At 42.1% G+C, this 23,174-nt stretch overlaps 1 protein-coding gene across 1 annotated transcript; it reads right to left on the bottom strand.

The window, feature by feature from the left end:
• Positions 1 to 1,089: 1,089 nt before the first annotated feature.
• LOC142183341 (vertebrate ancient opsin-like) lies at positions 1,090 to 22,527 on the bottom strand. Its single transcript, XM_075258397.1, has 5 exons — positions 21,721 to 22,527; positions 18,208 to 18,418; positions 7,338 to 7,455; positions 3,953 to 4,192; positions 1,090 to 1,333 (listed from the first exon to the last, which is right to left on the bottom strand). Exons 1-5 carry the CDS (start codon positions 22,064 to 22,066, stop codon positions 1,100 to 1,102), a joined length of 1,149 nt encoding a protein of 382 aa, XP_075114498.1. The 5' UTR covers positions 22,067 to 22,527; the 3' UTR covers positions 1,090 to 1,099.
• Between the last annotated feature and the right edge of the window lie 647 nt (positions 22,528 to 23,174).

Genomic DNA, 23,174 nt, shown 5'->3' with positions numbered 1-23,174 from the left:
TAGGGATATTGGTCGCCTACTGTATACTAAATGTGGTTGTCTGCATTACATTGTAATTACTAACCCCCTTAACCAAATTTGAGCTAAGGTAAGGCTAGTTTATAGACTGGCTAGTGCTATTGGGCAAGGCGAGAACCAACCACAGATCCGTCCTGCCTGCTAGATGGTGAAATGTATGCATTGTACGCCAGTTTTCTAGCATACATGGCATGAAAAAGTTGCAGTTTGGCGCAGAAGTCGTGATCTTGAGCAAAAATTTGTAACTTTTTTTGGTCTTTTATGCCTCCCTATATACATAGCAGTGCTATTTGTCCATTGTATTGCACCATGGTGTAAATATTCTATGAGGGTTTATTCAATATCCATTTGCCTTATCCACTAGAAACTCTGTACAACATATCCAAATGGTCCCATTTACCCGATGACAGCCAAAAGATTGTTCTTTCGGCTTCGGTTGGCCTGGTATATGTTGCTATACGTTTCTTCAGCAACATTGGAAAGTGTAGCCTGCTGTGTTATATCATACACATGCATCTAATAAAATAGCTTATACCTTACAGTATACACAAGAGCCTAGAGATCAGGGGTAGGGAACCTTTGGCTCTCCAGCTGCTGTGAAACTACAACTCCCAGCATGCTCAATTCACTTCCATGGGAGTTCCCAGAACAGCAGAGCCAGTATGCATGCTGGGAGTTGTAGTTTTGCAACAGCTGGAGAGCCGTACGTTCCCTACCCCTGCTATAGATGATGTACAACTGTAGCAAAGGTTAAACTGTCAAGTTAAACTCTGCTACCTCTGTACACCTATACAGTGACCTACTCAGAGGTATACATGTGTCCTACTTTATTCCAGTTTTTGGCAATTGAGATTCTGCATCCAAGAAGAATTTAGTGAACAAACCCTTCCTTTTATTTTAGTCAGGAGGAAATGCACCGAGACATTCATAGAACCTGTAAGTAGAAGTCACAAAGTGTCCTTATATGAATATGCATTGACAGGTATCCGGTTCCTATAATTCCCTGTCAACCATCCTTGGTCATGACGCCACGTGGAAGAGAGTCCAGTTTCTTATATTATACGTGGACTATTATATCAGGCTACATAGGGCAGACTTTGTTTTCAGATAATGGAAGCTGAGCAAAGGAGTTGCAGCTACTTTGCTCTTCTTCAGTCATCCTGTTACCGTTGTTTGAGGCTATGTGTGCCGCTATGGCTTGCATCTCACCACCATGGTTGGTACGGTTCAGCACCACCCGCTCTGAGGTTGGGTTATTCGACTCCTTTGGTTCTATGTCATTGCAATGGAACAGCTGTAGCAGACATCTTCTGAACTGGAAGAAAATGGAAAAATACAATCTTAAGGTAAATTTTTGCAAAACTTGTGGTTTACAATGGGTCACCTATATCTTAAAAAGGTTGAGGAGTTAAGGTTATTTTAACTTCTCAGACAGGCACTGGATTAAGGACCCTGGGGGTTTTGACCTGATTCCAACCCCCACGTCATGTGATAACAACCAACCCCCAAAATCTGGGGTGCTCCACCCCTGACCTCACAGGAGGAGGAGAGGGGGCTGGTTAGGATAGTGTGATGGTGGCATTCCTGGGTCAACAAATACAAAAGGGCTTTATTAGTATAAACAAAAACACAATTGGTATTGCCAAAGCAAAGAATGGTTGGGGTTGGGTGAGGGGGGTGGGGGTGAGCATGGAGTGTGTGGTTTGGGGTACGTGTGTCTTTGGGGCCTCGTCGTCCTTGTTTAGGACATGTGTGTAGGGTGGGTGGGTGATTAGGTGGGGGGTTTTAATAGTCTTTGGCGTCTCATCTTCCTTTCGTTTGGTGGCAGCTGGACACGTATTGGTCCATCATCCAGTGACCGCTGAATGAGTGAGCGTAACCTCTTCCTGACAACTCCTATAACCAAATTCAAGGGGTTTCTGTCCCAAGTTTCTTGGCTGGTTCCAACCCCAGGTCACATGTTTACAACCCTACTTCTGCACCTTCCTCCTCTCCCTGCTCCTTGGTATTATGTACATTTTGGGGGCTGGTAGAATTGCCCATTGTAATAGCAAACCGAGCCCTGTTTTCTATTGCACAATGACAGTAATAGAGAATGGGGCTGCGCTGGCTATTACAACGAGCAAGTCTGCAAGCTCACCAATGTATGTAATACAAGGAGACAGGTGGGGGTTTAGGACAGGGCTGGAATGAGTTAAATGAGATAATGGATAGTCCCATTAAATGGATTTTCCGGGGTTTGACACATTGATGAGCTATCCTTTGGAAAGGTTATTAATATGGGATTATCCAACATGTAATCCAACGAGCCCGCAGTGCTTAACCAGACGTCGGACCCCCAACAATCACTTATTGATGACGTATCCTAAGGCTATCAATATCCAAGCCCTGGAAATCTCTGTTAAAAAGGCCTATTTAGGAATTGAATTTTACCCGTTTCGGACTTGAGCTTTGCCCGTTCTGAACCTTAGGTTTCCAGGTTGGTTTTGATACTAGACATGCAACGAAATGACACAGGTGCAGCCGGAAAATCAAATTGTCAAAAAGTTTGGTTATTCTTTCAGGACTCCAATTGCTCACGAAGCCAATTCAATACATTATTGTGACATGTTTGGGGACCATGGGGCCGGATTATTGTGTCTTGTATGTTAGTTTTTCGGCATACAAGGCCTAAGAAGTTGCTGGGTTTTTTCGTGCAAAACCTGGTTTTACACAAACATTTTTAAGTTTAAACTCTGCACCTCCTTCTTCCCTTTCCCAAAAAGGGGGCATGGTTAAGGCGTGCAGAGGGTCAAGACAAATCCTATACAAAGGATAAAAATTAGTGCTCGATTTCTGGGGGTCCCGCAACTGTTTTTTGTGCTACCCTCACAACTTTTCCAAAAAGGGAGCATGGTGAGCGGTGGGGCTGATGGCCCTGTCAGATTTACTATTATTTATGCCAGAAAATTGGCTTGAATCACAAGGGATATGTACGCCAGGTACGAGCTGACATATATTTTTTCCTGGGGGCAAAGCCCGGTTGACTGTGTTCTTCATCTATAAGGCTTTACAACTATGAAGACTGGTGTGAGTAATGCCGGTCTTCATAAATCTGTTCCAATGTACTGTCATATCATGGTGCTCTTTGGGAAGTATATGGCACCAGGTGACACCAGACTAATACCTATGGCTTACTACAACGTGTCATATATAGAGGCCACTTCTTTAAGGCACTGAACAGTGTCCATTTACCACAGCCGGCAGCGAGATGAACATATCGGTCGCTCACTTTGCTTATTGTTTCATTATCTGTATCCTAAGGGAAGCCACAGATCAATAGGGATCAATAAGACTATGCCAGAAATGTTATACTCCATGTTACCGTGAACCTGCGGCATGCAGACAGGAGGATCAGAGAGTTCTAAGATTTAGGATAGACTTATTAGATGAATACACCTCCAGGCAATATCTGTATAATTAAAACACATCCTGAAAGTGAAGTATGGTGCACCGGCATCTTCAAGATCCATCACGTCAACTTGCAGATAATCATCAAATACACTGGTTTATAGAGAGTGTACAAGGAACATACCAGTAACTAGAAGGTATCCCCTATTCACAGATAACTGAGCACGTTGGACCCCTCCCCCCATCACAAGAATGGCGGTCTTGTAGGAATGGAGTGGTAGTGGCACCATGCATTTCATGTCATCATACCCCTAACCTCTGCTCTAGTAGATCCTTAACATTCGATTTTCTGATAAGACTGTTCTGAACCTAATAGTAACTTGTCTACCATCAAGTCGATTTTTTAATTTCGCTTATTGGTTTGACAATCTTGCGTTCTATAAATGGAAAACGCATAAGAGATATGTATGTATATATATATATATATATATATATATATATATATATATATATATATATATATATAAACGTCTATGTACTTTACCTGTTTATTCATAAATACGTAAATAATGGGGTTATACATGGAAGCCGTTTTTGCAAAAAATGCTGGGATTGCTGAGAGGCGTGGATCCAACTCTATGGTGGGATGGGCTGTGACCAGGATAGAAAAGGCAGCATATGGCGTCCAGCAGATGAGGAAAGCCAGGATCATTATTACAACCATCCGAGTGACTTCCTTCTCTGGTTTCCTAGAAGATCCCAGTCTGTTCTGTGTGTCCGATACCTAGAGAGAGAGATGACATCACCAGTAAGCACAATTTATTTTTATTCCTGGTAAGTACATAGCACTTGGGTTGTAGATAATGGGGGTGCAGAGGTGGTAGTCAAACCCTAAGGGGGCCCAAATGCCAGTGCACCACATAAGACACCAGTAGGGTAGGTTCAGATGGGGGCAGAAATCCACTGCCGACCCTGGGATTTCTGCCATAGATTTGTAGTTTGCTGTCCTATAGATTCACATCTACCCAATGCAGTTTCAGGGCAAAATCTGTATTCTTAAAATAGATAGGCACCTGTACAGACAGTAATGCAGATTTCAGACATGTGAACATACCCTAAATGGGTACATTGTTAGGCTGCATGCACACGGAGTTACGCCGGGCTTGTAAAAATACTCATTCACAGCGCTCGTAACGCCCATTGAAGTGAATGGGAAGTGTTCGGGAGCCGTCCGCTGCACGCAGTCTTAGGGGGAGTTCACACGGAGTAACGTGCCGCGTGATGTTCTCACTGCTATGTTTAATTCCACAATTTTCAAAAGGGCAAGATGTCAACACAACAGACATTAAGATGATTATAAATCAGGCATTTTGCTAACTTCATACATTTAGTACATCACAAGATTTTACATTGAGGTAGTTCCAGGTTTATCAAGTGGAAGGTTGTTGCATTTGTTGGCTACATCTACTTCTACATCATCAATTTATTGGCAATGCTTTGTATGACTGGATTTGTTAATTTCTTGATAAATATATATATATATATATATATATATATATATATATATATATATATATATATATACACACTCACCGGCCACTTTATTAGGTACACCATGCTAGTAACGGGTTGGACCCCCTTTTGCCTTCAGAACTGCCTCAATTCTTCGTGGCATAGATTCAACAAGGTGCTGGAAGCATTCCTCAGAGATTTTGATCCATATTGACATGATGGCGTCACACAGTTGCCGCAGATTTGTCGGCTGCACATCCATGATGCGAATCTCCCGTTCCACCACATCCCAAAGATGCTCTATTGGATTGAGATCTGGTGACTGTGGAGGCCATTGGAGTACAGTGAACTCATTGTCATGTTCAAGAAACCAGTCTGAGATGATTCCAGCTTTATGACATGGCATTGCATTATCCTGCTGAAAGTAGCCATCAGCTGTTGGGTACATTGTGGTCATAAAGGGATGGACATGGTCAGCAACAATACTCAGGTAGGCTTTGGCGTTGCAACGATGCTCAATTGGTACCAAGAGGCCCAAAGAGTGCCAAGAAAATATTCCCCACACCATGACACCACCACCACCAGCCTGAACCATTGATACAAGGCAGGATGGATCCATGCTTTCATGTTGTTGACGCCAAATTCTGACCCTACCATCCGAATGTCGCAGCAGAAATCGAGACTCATCAGACCAGGCAACGTTTTTCCAATCTTCAATTGTCCAATTTCGATGAGCTTGTGCAAATTGTAGCCTCAGTTTCCTGTTCTTAGCTGAAAGGAGTGGCACCCGGTGTGGTCTTCTGCTGCTGTAGCCCATCTGCCTCAAAGTTCGACATACTGTGCGTTCAGAGATGCTCTTCTGGCTACCTTGGTTGTAATGGGTGGCTATTTGAGTCACTGTTGCCTTTCTATCAGCTCGAACCAGTCTGGCCATTCTCCTCTGACCTCTGGCATCAACAACGCATTTCCGCCCACAGAACTGCCGCTCACTGGATGTTTTTTCTTTTTCGGACCATTCTCTGTAAACCCTAGAGATGGTTGTGCGTGAAAATCCCAGTAGATCAGCAGTTTCTGAAATACTCAGACCAGCCCTTCTGGCACCAACAACCATGCCACGTTCAAAGGCACTCAAATCACCTCTCTTCCCCATACTGATGCTCGGTTTGAACTGCAGGAGATTGTCTTGACCATGTCTACATGCCTAAATGCATTGAGTTGCCGCCATGTGATTGGCTGATTAGAAATTAAGTGTTAACGAGCAGTTGGACAGGTGTACCTAATAAAGTGGCCGGTGAGTGTATATGTATATATATATATATATATATATATATATATATATATATATATATATATATATACACACACACATACACACACACACATACACAGTTATATATAATATATATTTTGCTTTTGGTCATACCTGTGTGTCAGTCTTCACTGCTGGGCTGACATTTTATTCATTAACAAGTTGAAGATGATCTTTAGTATAGGACGATTATCACTAACACTGGGGTTTTGTTGCTCTTGTGTCTGTTTTTTCATTTTTAGGTTTTATTCTCTGCCTTTCATAACTTTTTTTTTCTTTATTCTTCCATTCACAGGGTCGTATGAAGATTTATTTTTATCCAGGACAAATTGTACTTCATAATGACCCCATTTACCTTAAGTATTTGTATATCTTGCACCAACCACATGGACATATAGCACACATTATGGCCTCATTTTAAATTATCTTATTGCCTTTAATTTAATGTAGCACTCCCCCCAAATGACGGCCCTTTATATGATGTAAATTGTAGTGAAGTTAGTCTTCTCAATGTCTGTATTTGTGAGTGGGAAAGTCCTAACTGCTGGTCACATGACAGAGGTGAGGACCAGTTAACTAAAACTACATAATCAGGACTGAGCGTGCATGCTGAGGGGTTGGGTGGTAAAACACTCAGATGACATCCAAGTATTAGCCATCCCACACTGACTTCAATTGGGGGTTCTGTTCTGTTCCATTCTGATGCCATGGAGCAGGATAGGACCTGCTCTATAATCATTGGAGAGGAACAGAGCATTGGACTGCCCCCATCAGGAGAGACTTAGCGTTCATGCACACGACCGACCAGGACTGCCCTCCACCAGGTGGAGCAAGAGAGAGGAAAGTAAAGAGGTTATCTAGGGAACAGTAAAATTTACCAGCGCATTCCCTGTATTGAATAAGTCTCAAAGTGATCTGTGTGGAAGGCAGCAGGGGAGGACAGAACGCTCATTCTCCTGCCTCCCCTGCAGCCACATCAACTCTGTGACATTACTCACTTCCCCCCTGTATATCATATCACTTGATGGGATCTTTGGTGGAGTATATAAGGCTGACCCATGGACTCCTAATACAGAAAGGTGACTAGAATATGTCCGCAATGACTTACCTTCCTCAGCTTTCTCATTAATTTTCCATAAGACACAAATATGAGCATCAGAGGTAGAACAAAGCATGTTAAGAGGAATGTGATAATGTACGTGTGGTCTTCAAGGTTTCCTGAATACCTGTGCAGGAAATAAGAAACAAGGGATCAGACACTTTCTAAGAGGATCGGGATTATTACTATGGTCCATGTGTATTCTCTTCAGTAGGATCTACAGCCATGTTCATTCTGGGACAGGCAAGCAAACAAGATAAGGTTATTTTCCCAATGTCTTAGAACTCACATACAAATGGTCATATAGACCAAGGTCGAGATCACAAGACTAAGGCCACACAGTGTGAACATGCTACACGATTTCCACAGGATGTTCTACAAGCAGCCATAGCAAAACCCACCAAAATACAACAGGTTTCTCAGTGTTCTTTGCAATCTGCAGGTAATACTTTCAGCAATCATTTGGATGCTGCAGGTTTTGGATATTTGACAGACGCCACTGCTGTGGGTTTGCCACTGGCAATGGTTACCCCATTGTCATCACACACCATGGTCTCGGCCTTTAAATGGGTCATCTACTTTTTAATATTGATGGCCTATCCTTGGAGTAGGCTGTCAATTTTAGATCAGCGGAGAACAGACAGTCCATACCTTGCTGCTCCTGGACAGTGTGGCTCCCGGTGAGGTTTACATGCCGGGGGCCATTCTGCTAATTTGCCATACAATATATAGCAGTGGGTTTAGGTGTTGTAGCGATGCACTACCTAAACCTGCCACTACTCATTGTACAGTGAGTGAGTTGAGACATCCGCTGATCAGCTGTTTCTGGACAGCACGGCTGGATGCTGGAAGCTTACTTACCATACGGTGTGTAGTAACAGTTTTAGGTTCTGCAGGGTTGTCCCATTGAAATGTATAGAACTTCCGGCTGTCAGCCCCCCTTTCCCAGATATATGGGACCTGCTAGGTGTCAGATCGGGAGTGGCGCAGGAAGCAACAAGTATCACTTTATTTTGCCGTGTAATTCTGAAACTTTATATAGAACTAACTCCTTGCGTTTGAAGCCCTGACACACGACGACTGCCTCTGATATGCTCAATAAGTATTAGGCTTATTGAATATACATTCCCACATTTTACCTATAGGGCAGCCGATAAGATTTTTCTTACCTATAAACCGCTCCCCGACATTAACATTCTGACAACATCACACGTTCATTACAAGACGTGAGCGCATGGCGTAACCCGAGTGTTGCAGCGCGGTGATAACATAAAAGCAGGAGACAGGTTTCAGCCTGGGGATTTGAGCTGTACTCTGACAGTGAACAAGTTGTGGAGCGATATATTACACTCCGAATAAGATTATAAATGACTTCTCGTGGGATATATTATTATAGCTGCCTGCTTATATGCCCTATGGGAGCCGCAGGTACATCATGAAATTTAATGTTGGAGTTGTTGACATGTCGACTAAAAAACCGTACACTTAGATCCTTCTCTGCGTCACTCTGCCACGGTGAAATCACACAACTATGTTACCTGTACAAATATAGAATGATGCAGCTATGGAGTAACCGGTCACTGCCTGCTGCAAGATCAACACACCTCTGTTCTTGCGTCAATTCCTTCAGGCTATGTTCACACTAGGATAGAGACATTTAACTCCTAACAGTCTTAAAATTATTAAAAAAAAAAAAAAACTGCAGAAAATTATCACTTTTTTAATAGCAAACTTTAATTTGTGGCCCAAGGAACTATGACTGGCACAAAAGGGTTAAGATACATATTAGGCATCAATCAAATTCATATTAGCCTTAAAGGGAGTGTCACCAGAGCCCAACATATCACTCCATCTCCACAGATCGAGTTAGGTGACCCAAACCTATCAAGTAGTTTAACCCCTTGTGAATCAGTGGCTCTGTTACAGAGTAATTGCCGTTTTGTCAATATGCAAATGAGCTTTTTGGAGCAACGACAACACCCTCATTGCTCCAAAGAGCTGGTTTAAGTATTAACAAAAATAGCAATGTTCAAGCCACAACTATATTTTTCTATTCTTTTTGAACCCTGTGGCTCCTCTTGGAGTTATAATCCGTAATAATTCATAAATGAATAGTACAGGTGAATATAATAAACTCTGTGATAGATCTTATTTAGGAGATCCACTTATTAAGCTGTTCTCCTGCTCCTTATCTTCAATCTGACTGCTCTTTTTACATTATATCCATCTTCGTCTTCAGCTTCACACAGAGAGCTCTATGGAGAGGGGAGGAGGGAGTGAGAGTCTCGGCTGATTAATTGATTTATTGCCTCATTTTGTGCTTTCACAGCCTCTTATCTACAACTTAGCAGTTGTAGATAAGAGTGTCTTTTGAGTGTCTTTTCTATCTCCCACCCCTCTTCTTAGACTAATATGGAGAAAGTAAACTGCCACAAAAGTAAAGAAAGCAGATTTCTTTAATAAGATATAAGATATAGTACAAAGTTGTTGTTTTTTTTATAGTCACTTGTACTATGCATTTCTGAAAAGTTGTGTATAGCTTTAACCAAATGGACTGTGCACACCGACTGCACAGAAAGGAGTGACGGCTGATCTTTATACAGCACATCTTCACCCCAATGTATCTCCAGTGTGAGGGCAGATCATGGGGCGCCTTCAGCAACTTCCCCATGGTACAACTTCTAGGCACAACCAATGATCTGCCCTTACTCATTGCACCACCAGAGGGAGCACAACATACAAAAATTTGATTTGTCCCTCATTCTTCTGAAAGGTGGCCGCTAGTATTGTGTGCAATGTGATACAGATTGATGCATTAAAATGGAATCTGTCACCATTTTGGCAATGGCACCGCTGTGCTCAATATAGTGGAAAGAATACAGAAAGAAAGGGAAAGGCTGCTATAATGTATGGCTGTATTTTGACTGATTGTTGTGAGGAGAAGTCGTGCGAGGGGCCCGAGCTGAGCCCATGTTTACACACAATGGTCCCTGGGAAATTATATACAAATGAGAGATCCTCCAGCTGTAAGTAGCTAGCCAGTAAGTCAATGTCCGACCCCATAAAAAGCCTTGAAACAGGACTTAGGATTTCAGCATCTAGCACTGAAAGAGGTAGAATATCTCAAGGAGAAGGATCCCAAACGTATGTTACACAATAGAGTCAATTACGGGTGGACTGAAACGGATGTGTGTGAATACAATACTCTACAAATGTCTACAGCACCATCCACCTAATATTTGATATCTTAGTAAATATCCCATTGTGTCTTGCTGTTATTTTAACCCATCCACAGATCACTATGACTGCCTCTCCTTATCTGTTTATCTTCTCTCCGAGGTGGTTTTCCCTCTTATTCCGCGCACTCGCCATCCACCTGAAGCAGCACTACAGTCCTTTCCCCGGGAGACTTTCACTCCAGCTTGAGAACACGACCTCTTGTTCTAACACTTCTCTTCCTCTCATACGACTATCCTCCCAGATCCGCTCAATTCCTGGATGAATCGTTTACTCTTGATCAACATTCTCCTTACATATACTGTACTGGAGATGTAGCGTGGCTCGGTAATGGTCTACTGCTGTAGCCATCTGCCGTCTCCTTAACTAGACATATAAATATTCACGAATGACCGAGCTGTATGTGGATTTCCATTGACTAGCAATGAGCTGATGTGTTTTGCAATCGCTCGAGTACAGATCCATAACCACAAATTTCCAAACCACGGAATATGGTTACTAAATCTGTCTAATACCGAGACAGCGACCATGTACACCAGGTACTCTAAAGAGGTGCTATAGTTATCACATCAGCTCATTGGCTGGTGAAGTTGGCACATCTTGAGACACGTGTAATGTTACACAACCTATAAGTTACCTTACTTTGTACAAACATAACATAAAATTTTGGCCCCCGTGGTCACCTCTCAAGCCACACAGCCTTGCCAGGTGAACTATAAAACCCATTTAACACACGTATGCCCATTTTTGTGGTGCAAATTGCTCCCGATTTCTGGTGTATTTTGATTAACGTTGTAAATTTGCTAGCAGGACTTTTTCCTCCACCGATTTCAGGTCAAAAGCAGATGGAAACCTGGTTGTCCCATTATAGTTTATGTGATCCGCAGGTAACCGCTGTTTTTGGAAAGATTTTCTGTTTTTCAAGTCCCCGAGTGGGGAAGGAGAGAGGAGGCCTGTGGAGAGGCTGATGAGGAATCTATCCACAGGTAGTATATCTACCCAAATGGACCAAACTTTAGGGTACGTGCGCCAATCCAGATGGGGAAACTCTTCCAGATGTGAGATCTGAGTGACCTCCCTTAGTAACTGTGAGATCTAGGGGGTTGTAGTGGTGCCCCTGAATTAGGGCTTTCGCCACAGTCATAACTGGTTGGGGGAAGTGAGGGCCATAGGTTTAGAAAGATTAATAGAGGTTGAGAGAGGAACCGTGTGGCTACATATAAGATCAAAAAGGTGGTGGACCTGGGCACAAAAGGGAGTTTCTTTCTCGTATCCACAGTATTTGTGGAGATAAGAGCCCTGGTGTGTAGGACCCTTGTAGCATGGGGTGGCAGCCTCAGTGACATATTTAAGAAACACAGCAGGAGTCTTATACCAACTAGTAATACTTTTATATGTATATTCCTGTATGCGTATACACCTCCGAAGAATGGTGTTAACATCTTATAAAGATATACAAATAAGCAGTTCCTCCTCCCTCTATGGTATATTTTTGATAGCAAAGGATGTGTGTAGTGTAGTGGTATCCTATAGACTTGCAAGGGATACATCTATAATACCCACAACCACCATTACCATGTTATCATATCATATCTACGCCTCTGAAATGTGGCATAAATAATGATGCATGTTGCAAGGATGAAAACCTCAAAAGTAGAAAGGCAGCGCCAAAAAACGCAACTAGAAACTATTTTCGGTACAAGTGGTGTAAAATATTGGTAAATTTCCCCCCAATGAGTCCCATGGAGGAGGCAATGATTGTCATCAATGGCGACCAGCCCCGTTTTGATATAACTCGCCTTCCCTCTTTGACATACTGTGTACACCCACCTGGAAGGAAAGGGTTAAACTCTTTTACATATCAAAATATATCTAAATGCTAAAATAAAGCTTTAATTCCCGCTATTCTCTATAGTGATGGATAGAAATTAGATCCCAACAGCAAACACAAGATAAAGCATCTTAGGACCATTGTAGAGCTTTATAATGGATGCCTGAGGTTTAAGAAAATAGAAAGATTGGAGATCTTAAGGAGATTACAAAAAAAAAATAAAATCCATCATAAAACAGTTTAAGCATCCTCGGTGAACGATACAAAGGTTCTGTCACAGGAACATTACTATGTGAACCTTCATACAAAGCAGCTAAATTCATCCCCCGTCTTATCACCAGTCAGGAAACCTTCTCAAAGATCTGCTGAAGAATACAGTAAACCAATGGGGCAGGTGGTCCTAGACAGCAGATGAAGCCCCTCCAACACATCATACAGAGTAAGACGAGCTTCAGCCATCACCAATGATGTCACTAGTAGTCAGACCCTCTGGATATTAAGGGAATATTTTCATGATATTCTTACAAAATCTCTGGGTTTTGCTACAGCTTTTATCAAATGAATGTACCATAATATGACTAAACCATGTAAAAGATAATATAAAAAGGGTTTCTAAAGCAAAAAAAAAAATGTAAAAAATAAAACACACTTAAAGGGAATGTGTCACCAGTTCGCTGCATATCAACCCAGGCAGGTGACTGCAGATAGATAGGTTAGTAACCTATCTATCTGCAGTCACCTGAATCCAATGGAATTTTCTCCTTGTGAATTGCTGTCTTCGTTGTAGACATTGCTGTTTTTGTGAATATGTAAATGAGCTCTCTAGAGCAGTGGCACTGTCCCAGTTTGCATATTGACAAAAACCAGTGATATCCCAGGACTGATTTACAAAGGGAAAACACAACTTGATTCAGGTGACACTAAGCTATCTATCTGCAGGCTTGGGTTGATATACTGGGGTCTGGTGACACTAACCTATCTATCTGCAGAGCTGAGTTAATATACTGGGGTCTGGTGACACTAACCTATCTATCTGCAGAGCTGAGTTAATATACTGGGGTCTGGTGACACTAACCTATCTATCTGCAGGGCTGGGGTGATATGCTGGTTCTAGTGACACTAACCTATCTATCTGCAGGGCTGGGGTGATATGCTGGTTCTGGTGACACTAACCTATCTATCTGCAGGGCTGGGTTGATATGCTGGGTCTGGTGACCAACTTCCTGGGTAGTGCCTCTTTTTTGTATCACTACCTGAAGTATTCAAACACCATATTTAGGATTTTACTTCACTACAAGGTCTTCTGTTACTCCATTGTTTAGTTCTGATGCTCACAGGCCCATCCTAGGTGCTTTCAACAGTGGAGAGAGGGCCATATTAGGAATCTGACTGGTCTCCAACTCTTCTACCCCATACCCAGCTAGCTCCACTGCTTTGTATTTCCTGACACCTTTATCATGCCCAACATTTCAGAGGTTTTTCCCAGAATTAATAGTTATTGCACATCCAGATAGTTGGTAAATGTCTGATTGCCGCTGACCTCATCAATCACAGGAACCATGATCAGGAGGATTTTGACTAGAGTAGCGGCCCAGCGCTTTTGTTACATTTAGTTTGAGGTTACACGTTGCAGAAAAGCAGGTTTTGCTGCATTTTTTTTTTTGTTTTTTAGCTAAAGCCTGGAGAAGAAACAAGTATAAGAACTTCCTATATATTTCTCATTACTTCTGTTGCCACACCTGGGTTTGGCTGAAAAAACGCAGGAAAATCTGCAACACAAAAAAAAAAAAAAACAGCCATTCTGCAACGTGGGGGCCTCAGCCTTAAGGTCACTGAGACTGTCTGAGATTATCTTTATCACACATTGTTCCAGAGGTCAGACAGTTATCAAGAGGTATCCTTAGGATAAGTCATCAATATCGGATTGGGGGACGGTCTGAACTCCCATTATCCTGCCACTTTTGTAAGTACCAACCAAGAACACCCCACGAGCTATCACTTTAGCAATGTTCTTACCCAGTGAGCTATCCATCAAAATTGTTTCTCTGTCAAAGTCACTAAGATCTTTAAAGGGAGTCTATCACTGCCCCCAGCTATGTTATATCACTCCCCTAGTGCTGTAGAAGTTGTTAGCAGAATAAAAATGATACCTTTCTTATGTTTCAGAGCCCCAGGGATGCGGAGAAAAGGTACTTTTATTCTTTATCCATATGAAGAGCTTGGAACACAGGGGGAGGTTTCATTGAGCACTGCTACATCATCACTAAACACGCCCATCCTGCATTCAGCTCCTCCCCCTGGACAATGTGACGACCAACTGACATTGGGAGAATTAACTCACACTGCCCAGGAGGAGGAGCTGAATGTAGTATGGGCCTTTTTTTAGCGATGATGTAGCAGTGCTCAGTGATCAGAAGAAAACTCCCCCTGTGCTCCAATTTTTTTCTCCACATCTCTGGGGCTCTGAAACATAAGAAAGGTATATTTTTATTCTGCTAACATCATCTATAGCACCATGGGAGCAGTTTAAAGTAGCTAGGGGCAATGATAAACTCCCTTTTAAGCTTGCCCTTTTTTAAAAAAAAACAAAACTTGAAGACTTGACTGTTCCTTGAGCTGAGCTGCCTTTTAAAGGGAGTCTGTCATCAGAACCCAGCATATTAGCACCTTGTGAATCAATATGAAAATGTGCTATTTGCTCCATCCAGGGCTTTGTTCCAAAGAGGCCAGCCTACCACTGCTGTGCGCCACTCTCCACCCTTCTCTACTTTCTCTCATTGAAAGGACAAGGTAGTATATACCTGATCTATCCTGGCCCTGAGTTCTGTCACACTTGGCGCTCCTCATATCATCAGCACATGTGACTCGGACCAGGCAAACCTCACTGCGGTACTGCTTATGTACTGAGAATATTAGCACCAGTGAGCGCGACTCATCTCAGGGCTATGAGAGATTAGGTATACTCTGCCTGGCCCTCTCAGTCAGAGGTAGGAGGGGTGCAGAGCGGTGGGAGACTTACCTCTATAGAGGAACAGCCACACCCTCATGGCTGTAAAGAACTCATTTGCAAATCGACTCAAACTCCAAAATCTCTGCAATGGAGGCAGCAATTCACAAGGGGAAAACTCCATTAGATTCAGGTGACCATAACCTATCTGCAGGGCGGGGTTGATATATTGGGCACTGATGACAGACTCCCTGTAATGGAAACTGAATTACATTGGATATTATCTTATAGTCGATCTCTTTATGACTCAACCATTTCCAGGGATATGACGGACCTGGCTCTCAATTATTGATGTGCATTTCTTCTGTTCTGGCAGGATTGTACCTGTAGTGTCGATATTTTAAGATTAGCTTCTACATATTTATGACTCGACGGGGCTATTACTGGCCCGCTGCCACCAATTCTCTCCCCTGATGATACAAGATGCTATTCCGCACAGGTTCTATGATGTAACGCAGTAGGATGAATCCAGTATAACTCACCAGCTCACAAAGTTAAATTAAGTCCCCCATACAAGAGAAGAATCTGTAAACTTTACTTTGTATCAGTCCACAGTGCAAGTCAGACATTGGCAATGCATTGTGGGGTGGAAATGCAAAGTGACCAACAATATAAAATAACTTCCAGGGTCACTCTGAGTGTATACACCTAAATGGGCCACAGGCATTAGAGGATTTGGCTAATGGCCATCATCCCCAATCTCCACGTATGTTACATTGGGGGAAACCACAATGCAGTGCTGATCTATTGCACGGCATCGTGGTTGCATCATAGTGAGCAAAGGGAACATTGTCAGGTTTTACTTCGATGTCTGTCAAGTCTACAAAAAAAAAAAGCTGCACTTGTTTTTCCATCAGATGTGACAGTGGCATCGCATGGAGCTTTGGACACCGATGTTGGACATGATCGAAACCTTTAAATAGGCTACAAGCATGAAGAAGGTTCAGGAAGAAAGAATACAATAACAAGGGGGCAGAATCTGAAATACGTCGAGGGTTGAAGATCTGAAGCAGGAAATACTATTTCACTAAAGAGTAATTGAGCCTTGGAAAAAAACTTCCAGCAGATGTGGTTGGGACATCTACAGTAAGTCAATGTAAGATTGCCTGGGATAAACACATGTCCTAAGATGACAATATAAGGACAGACTAGATGGACCATATGTTTCTCTGCTGTCAACATGTTTCTATGATAAAACACAGCCTTAACCACTGAAGAAAACTCTTGACGCCAGATATATCTACATTGGTGAAAGTTCCCCATCATCCTGGATGAATCAATCCTCACTATGCCTTTATGGATATTTCTAAGAATTCCTAATTATGGATTTCATCAGACAACTGTTCTTTCTCATCAAGTCTCTAATGGTCTCAGAACGAGTCAAATGGCCTAGTGAACGGATCTCTCTGCAGCTCTCCAGGTCATCCAAACACTCAAGCATTAGTTTGTAGAAATCTAAGGTACCATCTATGATCCATCATCTTCTACGCTTTATGGTCACGAAACTTGACTCCCCCTTACCAACCCGAGTAGTCAGATTTTACTATGCCTGCAGATGAAACAGGGGGTCGGAAGGTTGCTTACCGGTTATGACCCACTTCACAGGCTGACCTGCTTCAAATCCATCTCAACCTCCTACATTCCAAAGAGCTTACCATTAACGTATCCCATACTTCTCACAAGTGTCTACTTATGTGGGAATCTAATCTGAATCAGTCCAAAGAGATTGCTGAGTGAGCTGAGGCCTTGTTATCCATTAAAGGGGTTGTCTGGGGAGGGAGTATAATTGTACTTACATGTAGCTGGGTTTTTATGATGCCGAACCTGGGAAATTCTGAGCTATTTGCAACCCCTGGTCACATGACCCTCATCTTCGAGGTCATTCTGCCTCCTCCCTGCTCTCTAGTGTTCATGGGAGAGGAGGGATGAGGTGTAGTGGGATGGGAGCTGGTTTCGATCTTGTGACTTCGGTGTCAGAACCCCTAGGTCCAGCATCAGTAAAACCCCAGATGCATTTAGGTACAATTACACCCCCTGGATAACTTCTTTAACACCTTGACCATCTAAATTTTCCTACAACGTATTCATGTATTGGCACCTGCCAGTCCTGAGTTATTCCCCCTTATGTTTCCATGGCTGCAGCCAACAGGATGAGGTTTTACACATCTGATGGACCTGCCTGAAACTAGTCCAGTTCTGGTCAGGGGTTTATGGACCAATTTTCCCCCTCATCCATATTCAAATCAGGAAGAACCCTTAGAAAGTCCAATTTTCTAGTGTGCAAGGAAGAAACATTGCGCCACCTTCAGCACTTTAATGAAAAGGGGTTATGGCAAAGGCATGTAGGGAGCAGGACCATTGGCCCCACAAATTTACCATAATTTATTCCAGAAAGCCGGCGTACAGTTCCCCTCCCCGATGCATACAGCTCTGCCGGCTCCGGGGCCATGAAGACTGGTGTGAATACCGCAGTCTTCATAAGTCTGCCCCAACAGCTCCCGTAGGAATCCCTTTCCCTTTGACCTTTTCCTTACTCTTCCTTTCTTTCATTCCTGCTTCTCCATTTTGGCCTAGTCCTTTTTACCGTTAACTCATTGGTCCTATCATCTCGTTGTGACAATGTCAATTGTACCTTACTGCTCCATTGCATGCACCCAATCATGTGTGTTTTTATAGGACTGTTCACTTTACTTACAAAACTTAAAACAAAAATTTTCAAAATTGTTAAAAGTAAAAAGAAATTCTCGCCAACCTGCCAAATTGATATAAGCTAGTTGTAACAAAGAAGTAGAGAAGCTTCTTACCAGTTGGGTTCACACGTGGTTCCAATTTTACTCGTTGTGTAGCTACTCCATCCCATGGTTGGGGGGATTGTCCAAATGAAAGAGAAAACCCACACAAACAGGATACCAATGGCCGAATGCTTCCCACGAAGGCGGAGATTTCCTAGTGGCCGGCAAATCACGACGTACCTCTCAAAGGCCAAGATCGATAAAGACCACAAAGCTACGATTCCTGAGAACGAAGAGGAAAGAATTTTGAAACATTTAACAATTTCACAAATATGAAGTGATGATCCTGAAGGACGAGGAGTATTGAGCTTCAATATAATACATAAAAATTGTACGATTATTTTTTCTTTAAAATCAGCTTTTTTTTGACCATTTGGGGTCTTTGGGACCATTTAATATTGTAACTTGAGTGACGCCTGGACTGTGACGCGCCATGCACCTGTGTGCCCATCACATTGCCAGTTTACTTTATCCCCTAAATGTAACCACTGAGTACTGAGTGACTGAAAGGAGAACCTGGAAACAGAGAGGAACCGATACAGAAAGTATAAGACGAAGAAGAACGTAAGCTAAATCCGTACGAGCCCTTTAAGACACTCAGCACTAGTCACTCTGTTATGTAATGACTGTTCATAAAAGATAAAAAGAAAAAAAAAACTTCAAAAACAAACCAACAACAAGTAAACTTTTGTCTGCCGTATATAAGGTCATACATCAGGATTTCATATAATTTGTGTACGAGAATGCCACATGACTGGAAACGTTCCCTATCTCTGTCTGTTCCGGCTCTTCGTAAATATATTACTGCAAATCTGTACAAACTCTCCTTATCAGCATCTTCACAATGGGTGAATTTTGTGTTATCAAGTCGTATTTGCTGAAACTAGAATATCGGAAGCAGAAATAGTTATTTCTATTCCATCACTGACTTGTATGCCAGTAACGCACTTACAGGGAGTCTGTCATCAGAACCCAGCATATCAACCCTGTAGATCACTTGGATCAAACTGGGTTCCCCCTTGTAAATTGGTCTCTCTGCTGCTGAGATATTGCCTTTGGGAGCAATGAGGGCGTTACTTACCTGTATGGTGCAATGGCAGTGCCCACATTGCTCCAAAAAACTCATTTGTATATTGACAAAAACCTCAATATGGAGGCAATGAGTCACAAGGGGAAAACACCATTGATCCAGGTGACCCTAACCCATTTATGTACATGACTGGGATTCGATTGACAGACTCCAACCCCTTGACGTACATTTACGGCAATGGGCATTAGGGACTGTATGGAGACAGCGGAGCCCTCGCCATACACAGGGGGTGTCGGTTGTATAATACAACTTTTAAATGCCTAGGCAAAACGTGACTGTGGCATCTAAACTGCACAGGCGCATGGACACCCTTCATTTGTAGTGATCGCTGCCCCCTGGAACTTCGTCAGAGGGTGGTGATAGGTGGCAATGATACTTGGGAACCTACTGAAAGATCCCAGATCTGTCATTGCCATAGTTCTATTACACGTTGCCGTAGGCATGTTATAGAAGTCAATGGAGAGTACTATATGCTGTGATACTTTAGCATTGCATTGTACTGTATGAGTGATCGGAACCCTGTGGCTTCAAGGTCCCTAGGACCTTAACACATACACACACACACACACACACACACACTAACACACACACTAACACACACACACAGCGCCTGAACTAGTAAAATATAAAAATATCTATCCAATACAATGAACACCGCATGGCCAAAAGAGTGATCAAATCTTCACACCTTCCCCAGAAGGGTATCAATAAAAAAAATACATCTTGTCCTGCATAAAAAGACACCCAGCTCCATACACGGAAATATGAAAATATTCCAGGTGTCACAGCATGGCGACACAAAGAAGTTTTTGTATTTTACAATATATTTTTTTTAAAAAGGTATCAAAACATCAAAAATACTAAATAAATTGTGATCGTTCTGACCCACAGAATACAGGTAACGTCATTTTTACCACATAGTGCATGCCATAAAAATTAAACGCATAAGAAATTGACACCAAAGTATTTTTTTTCCCTCCCAATTCCACTTCATTCAGATTTTTTTTCCAGCTTCTCAATATTAATTGGTGCCATTACTAAGTACACTTTATCCCCGAAACAATAAACCATCGTGAGAACCGAAAAATGAAAAAACATTATGGCTATAGGAACGTGGAGAGGAAAAACAAAAATTGGCTCGGTCCTGAAAGGGTTAAGGCTCGAACAAGATGGACTTCGGAGACAGCAAAAAAAAAAAAATCTCGTAAAAGTTTATTATAAAGTTACATAACTTGTCATATATACTTTGGTTAGGCTTCGTTTACAAAAAAACAGGAATCTCTTTGTATCGAGAATATTCAACTCAAACTATAGACTAAATAAACTAAGTATCGGATTATTAAAGTTGTCAGAACAGATATAGATTAGAATCATATAAATATATATATATATATATATATTATATATATATATACACACATATATATATATATATTATATATACACACTCACAATACTGTATACTATGACAATACTGGGGAACAGCAAATTTGAAATTCCCAGATTCCGACTCTACAACCAATGGACAAACGGCAGAAAAACACGTGACTATGTCAATGGCCGCCTCCATAGAACCAGTAACAACGATGCCTTACTCTTGTTGACTTCCTACTCCCAACACTTTACAGCACAATGGTAAAGTCCCCAAATCTTATTAAACTCCTTTCTAGCTAAGATTGGATTTGTCTCTATCAACTTCATTTATATGAGGAGCAAACAGAGTAGACAAAAGCCAAAGAGTTAAGCCTATGAGCCAATGGGGTTAACCAAGATTATTTTTGTATCCGACAGGAATTTACTGTACAAAACAAGAACCTCGTTGAAGTTCTGTAACTCTAAGTACAAGGTGTAACTTCCATCCGAGAACGATGGGCAGTGACGGCACAATAGAGAAGTCTCTCCCGGCATCTGCCGCCTCTGATGTTCTTGTCTAATTTAGCAAGATGGTGAGATCTAAAAACTTTCCCTGCAAACAGAATGACAGGAGCATTAGAAACAGCCAGATCACCCATGAACAGGTCAAATCTCTTTTTCTCTTAAGAGTTTTTTTTTATATATAAAATGGAGAAAGTGACTATTATTTCATATGATCTGGATATTTCTAGGCTCCCCGGAGCTTGTCTGTATGCAGATCTGATCTTACCTCCTCTAAAACGCCAACCGTAGCGAACCTTCTAAATTAATGATAGTTTAGTATGGGTTGGGGGAGAACATTGAGCTGACTCACTTGAGATTCCGCTAGCACCTGTTGAAGGGAAGACGTGGTTAGATTAAAGTACGTCGATGTAGCAGAGCCAAGGGTTTTTTTGCATATTCAACAAATTTAACAATAATTTTTTGAAAAAAAGAGCCTAAATGGGGGAAAAAAATAGCTCTGCTGCATCTATAGGTTACAAGAAATTGGATATATGAAAGGATGAATGTCCTCTTCTTACCAAAAAAAGTGACAGCAAACCCTTCCAAAACGCATGCCCATGGTCCCAAGTAAAAGTATCCTCTACTGTTGGTGGCAATACTAATGGTGCCACCAATAATGGACACCAAGAAGTCAGCCACGGACAAGTTCACGATAATATAATTTAGCGGCTGCCTCAGCTGCTTGAATTTGAAGGTGACTACGATGACAATAAAGTTCTCAATAATCGACAAAGTCGTAATCAGAAACATGAGGGCTGTCAAGACTTGGAAGTTCCACGGCTCAATAGACTTCAAGGGTCCACGGAAGGGGCTCCACTGGGTGGACGTCTCTGGACTTGCTGGTAGAGAATCATTGGTTGGCATGCTGACACGGTGAACTTCTTGGTGGATGAAGTCGTAAGAGTAAAGGAGGCAGCAAACAAGTTCAACTGAAAGTCTTCCAGCGTGAAGTATCTTGCTGTCCTGGAGAAGGTGGTGCCAACGTGACAGTCATTTTGGTTTCTTCATTTGGGTATCCCTCAAGAAATCAGGTGAGTATCTAAGAGTTTAGTCACCATGAGAATCCATGAACTCCAGGCAATGTTGTATCCGGTGCACTCCTCCTTATATACCAGTACATGTGCCATTGATTCATGGGCGCTGGTGGGTCAATAACCCCCTAGTGTGAAGACACCCTTGAGCTGACGGCTGCAGTGCCGAAACCCTCACCAGGCATACTTGTCTTGTAGTAGAACATAATACTGGGATCCTTCCCTGACAGACTGTAGGAAAAGAGTTAATCCCCTCCCTTCTCAGAAGAAGGCAGGGTTCCTGAACACACAGTGTGTACCAGTTTCGTAGTCTCCACTGCGAACAAAAGTGCCAGAAGATGATGACAGGGGTGGTAGTAGCCTCCTAGGATGGAGTCACGTAAAATACCAGGAGAAGGTTAATCCTCTCACTGTCTGACAATGACAGTGCAACCTATTGCAAGCTGAGGGACAAGAAAAATAGGAGATTCCTCAGCCAAACAAGGGATGTTTGTTATGGCAGGCAGATATGATGTGTGAACGCTGCCTTAAAATGTACAATTAAAGTCCTTTCACCGACATATTAAATCCCCTTTCCTGCTGCTTAAATTCACCATATAAAAAGCTTAAGACTTCCCAGAAAATCACATGTACTCAAGGCAGAAGCAGAAATGACATTTCTAGTAATTATTATTAAGTGGGAAAATGTCCCATCAAATTTAAGCTTTTGTAATAATAAAAATTGTAAAAAAATAAATAGGCACCCCGGGTGAATGTGAATAGTGATAGGTGCTGGATCATCAGATATTCTGGATTAATGGCTGTTCAAAGGGAAATATAGAAAATGCACTTGAAAGACTAAAGGACGACATCCAAAAATAAGGAGAATTTTATTTTTAGATTAAAAATTTTCTGCGTTGCGTCCTGTGGAGGTTAGTATTCTGTACTGGATTGTAAAAAGA

This window comes from Leptodactylus fuscus, chromosome 10 (assembly GCF_031893055.1).
Source record: "Leptodactylus fuscus isolate aLepFus1 chromosome 10, aLepFus1.hap2, whole genome shotgun sequence".
Taxonomy (NCBI): domain Eukaryota; kingdom Metazoa; phylum Chordata; class Amphibia; order Anura; family Leptodactylidae; genus Leptodactylus; species Leptodactylus fuscus.
This window is presented reverse-complemented; position numbering and strand designations above follow the sequence as displayed.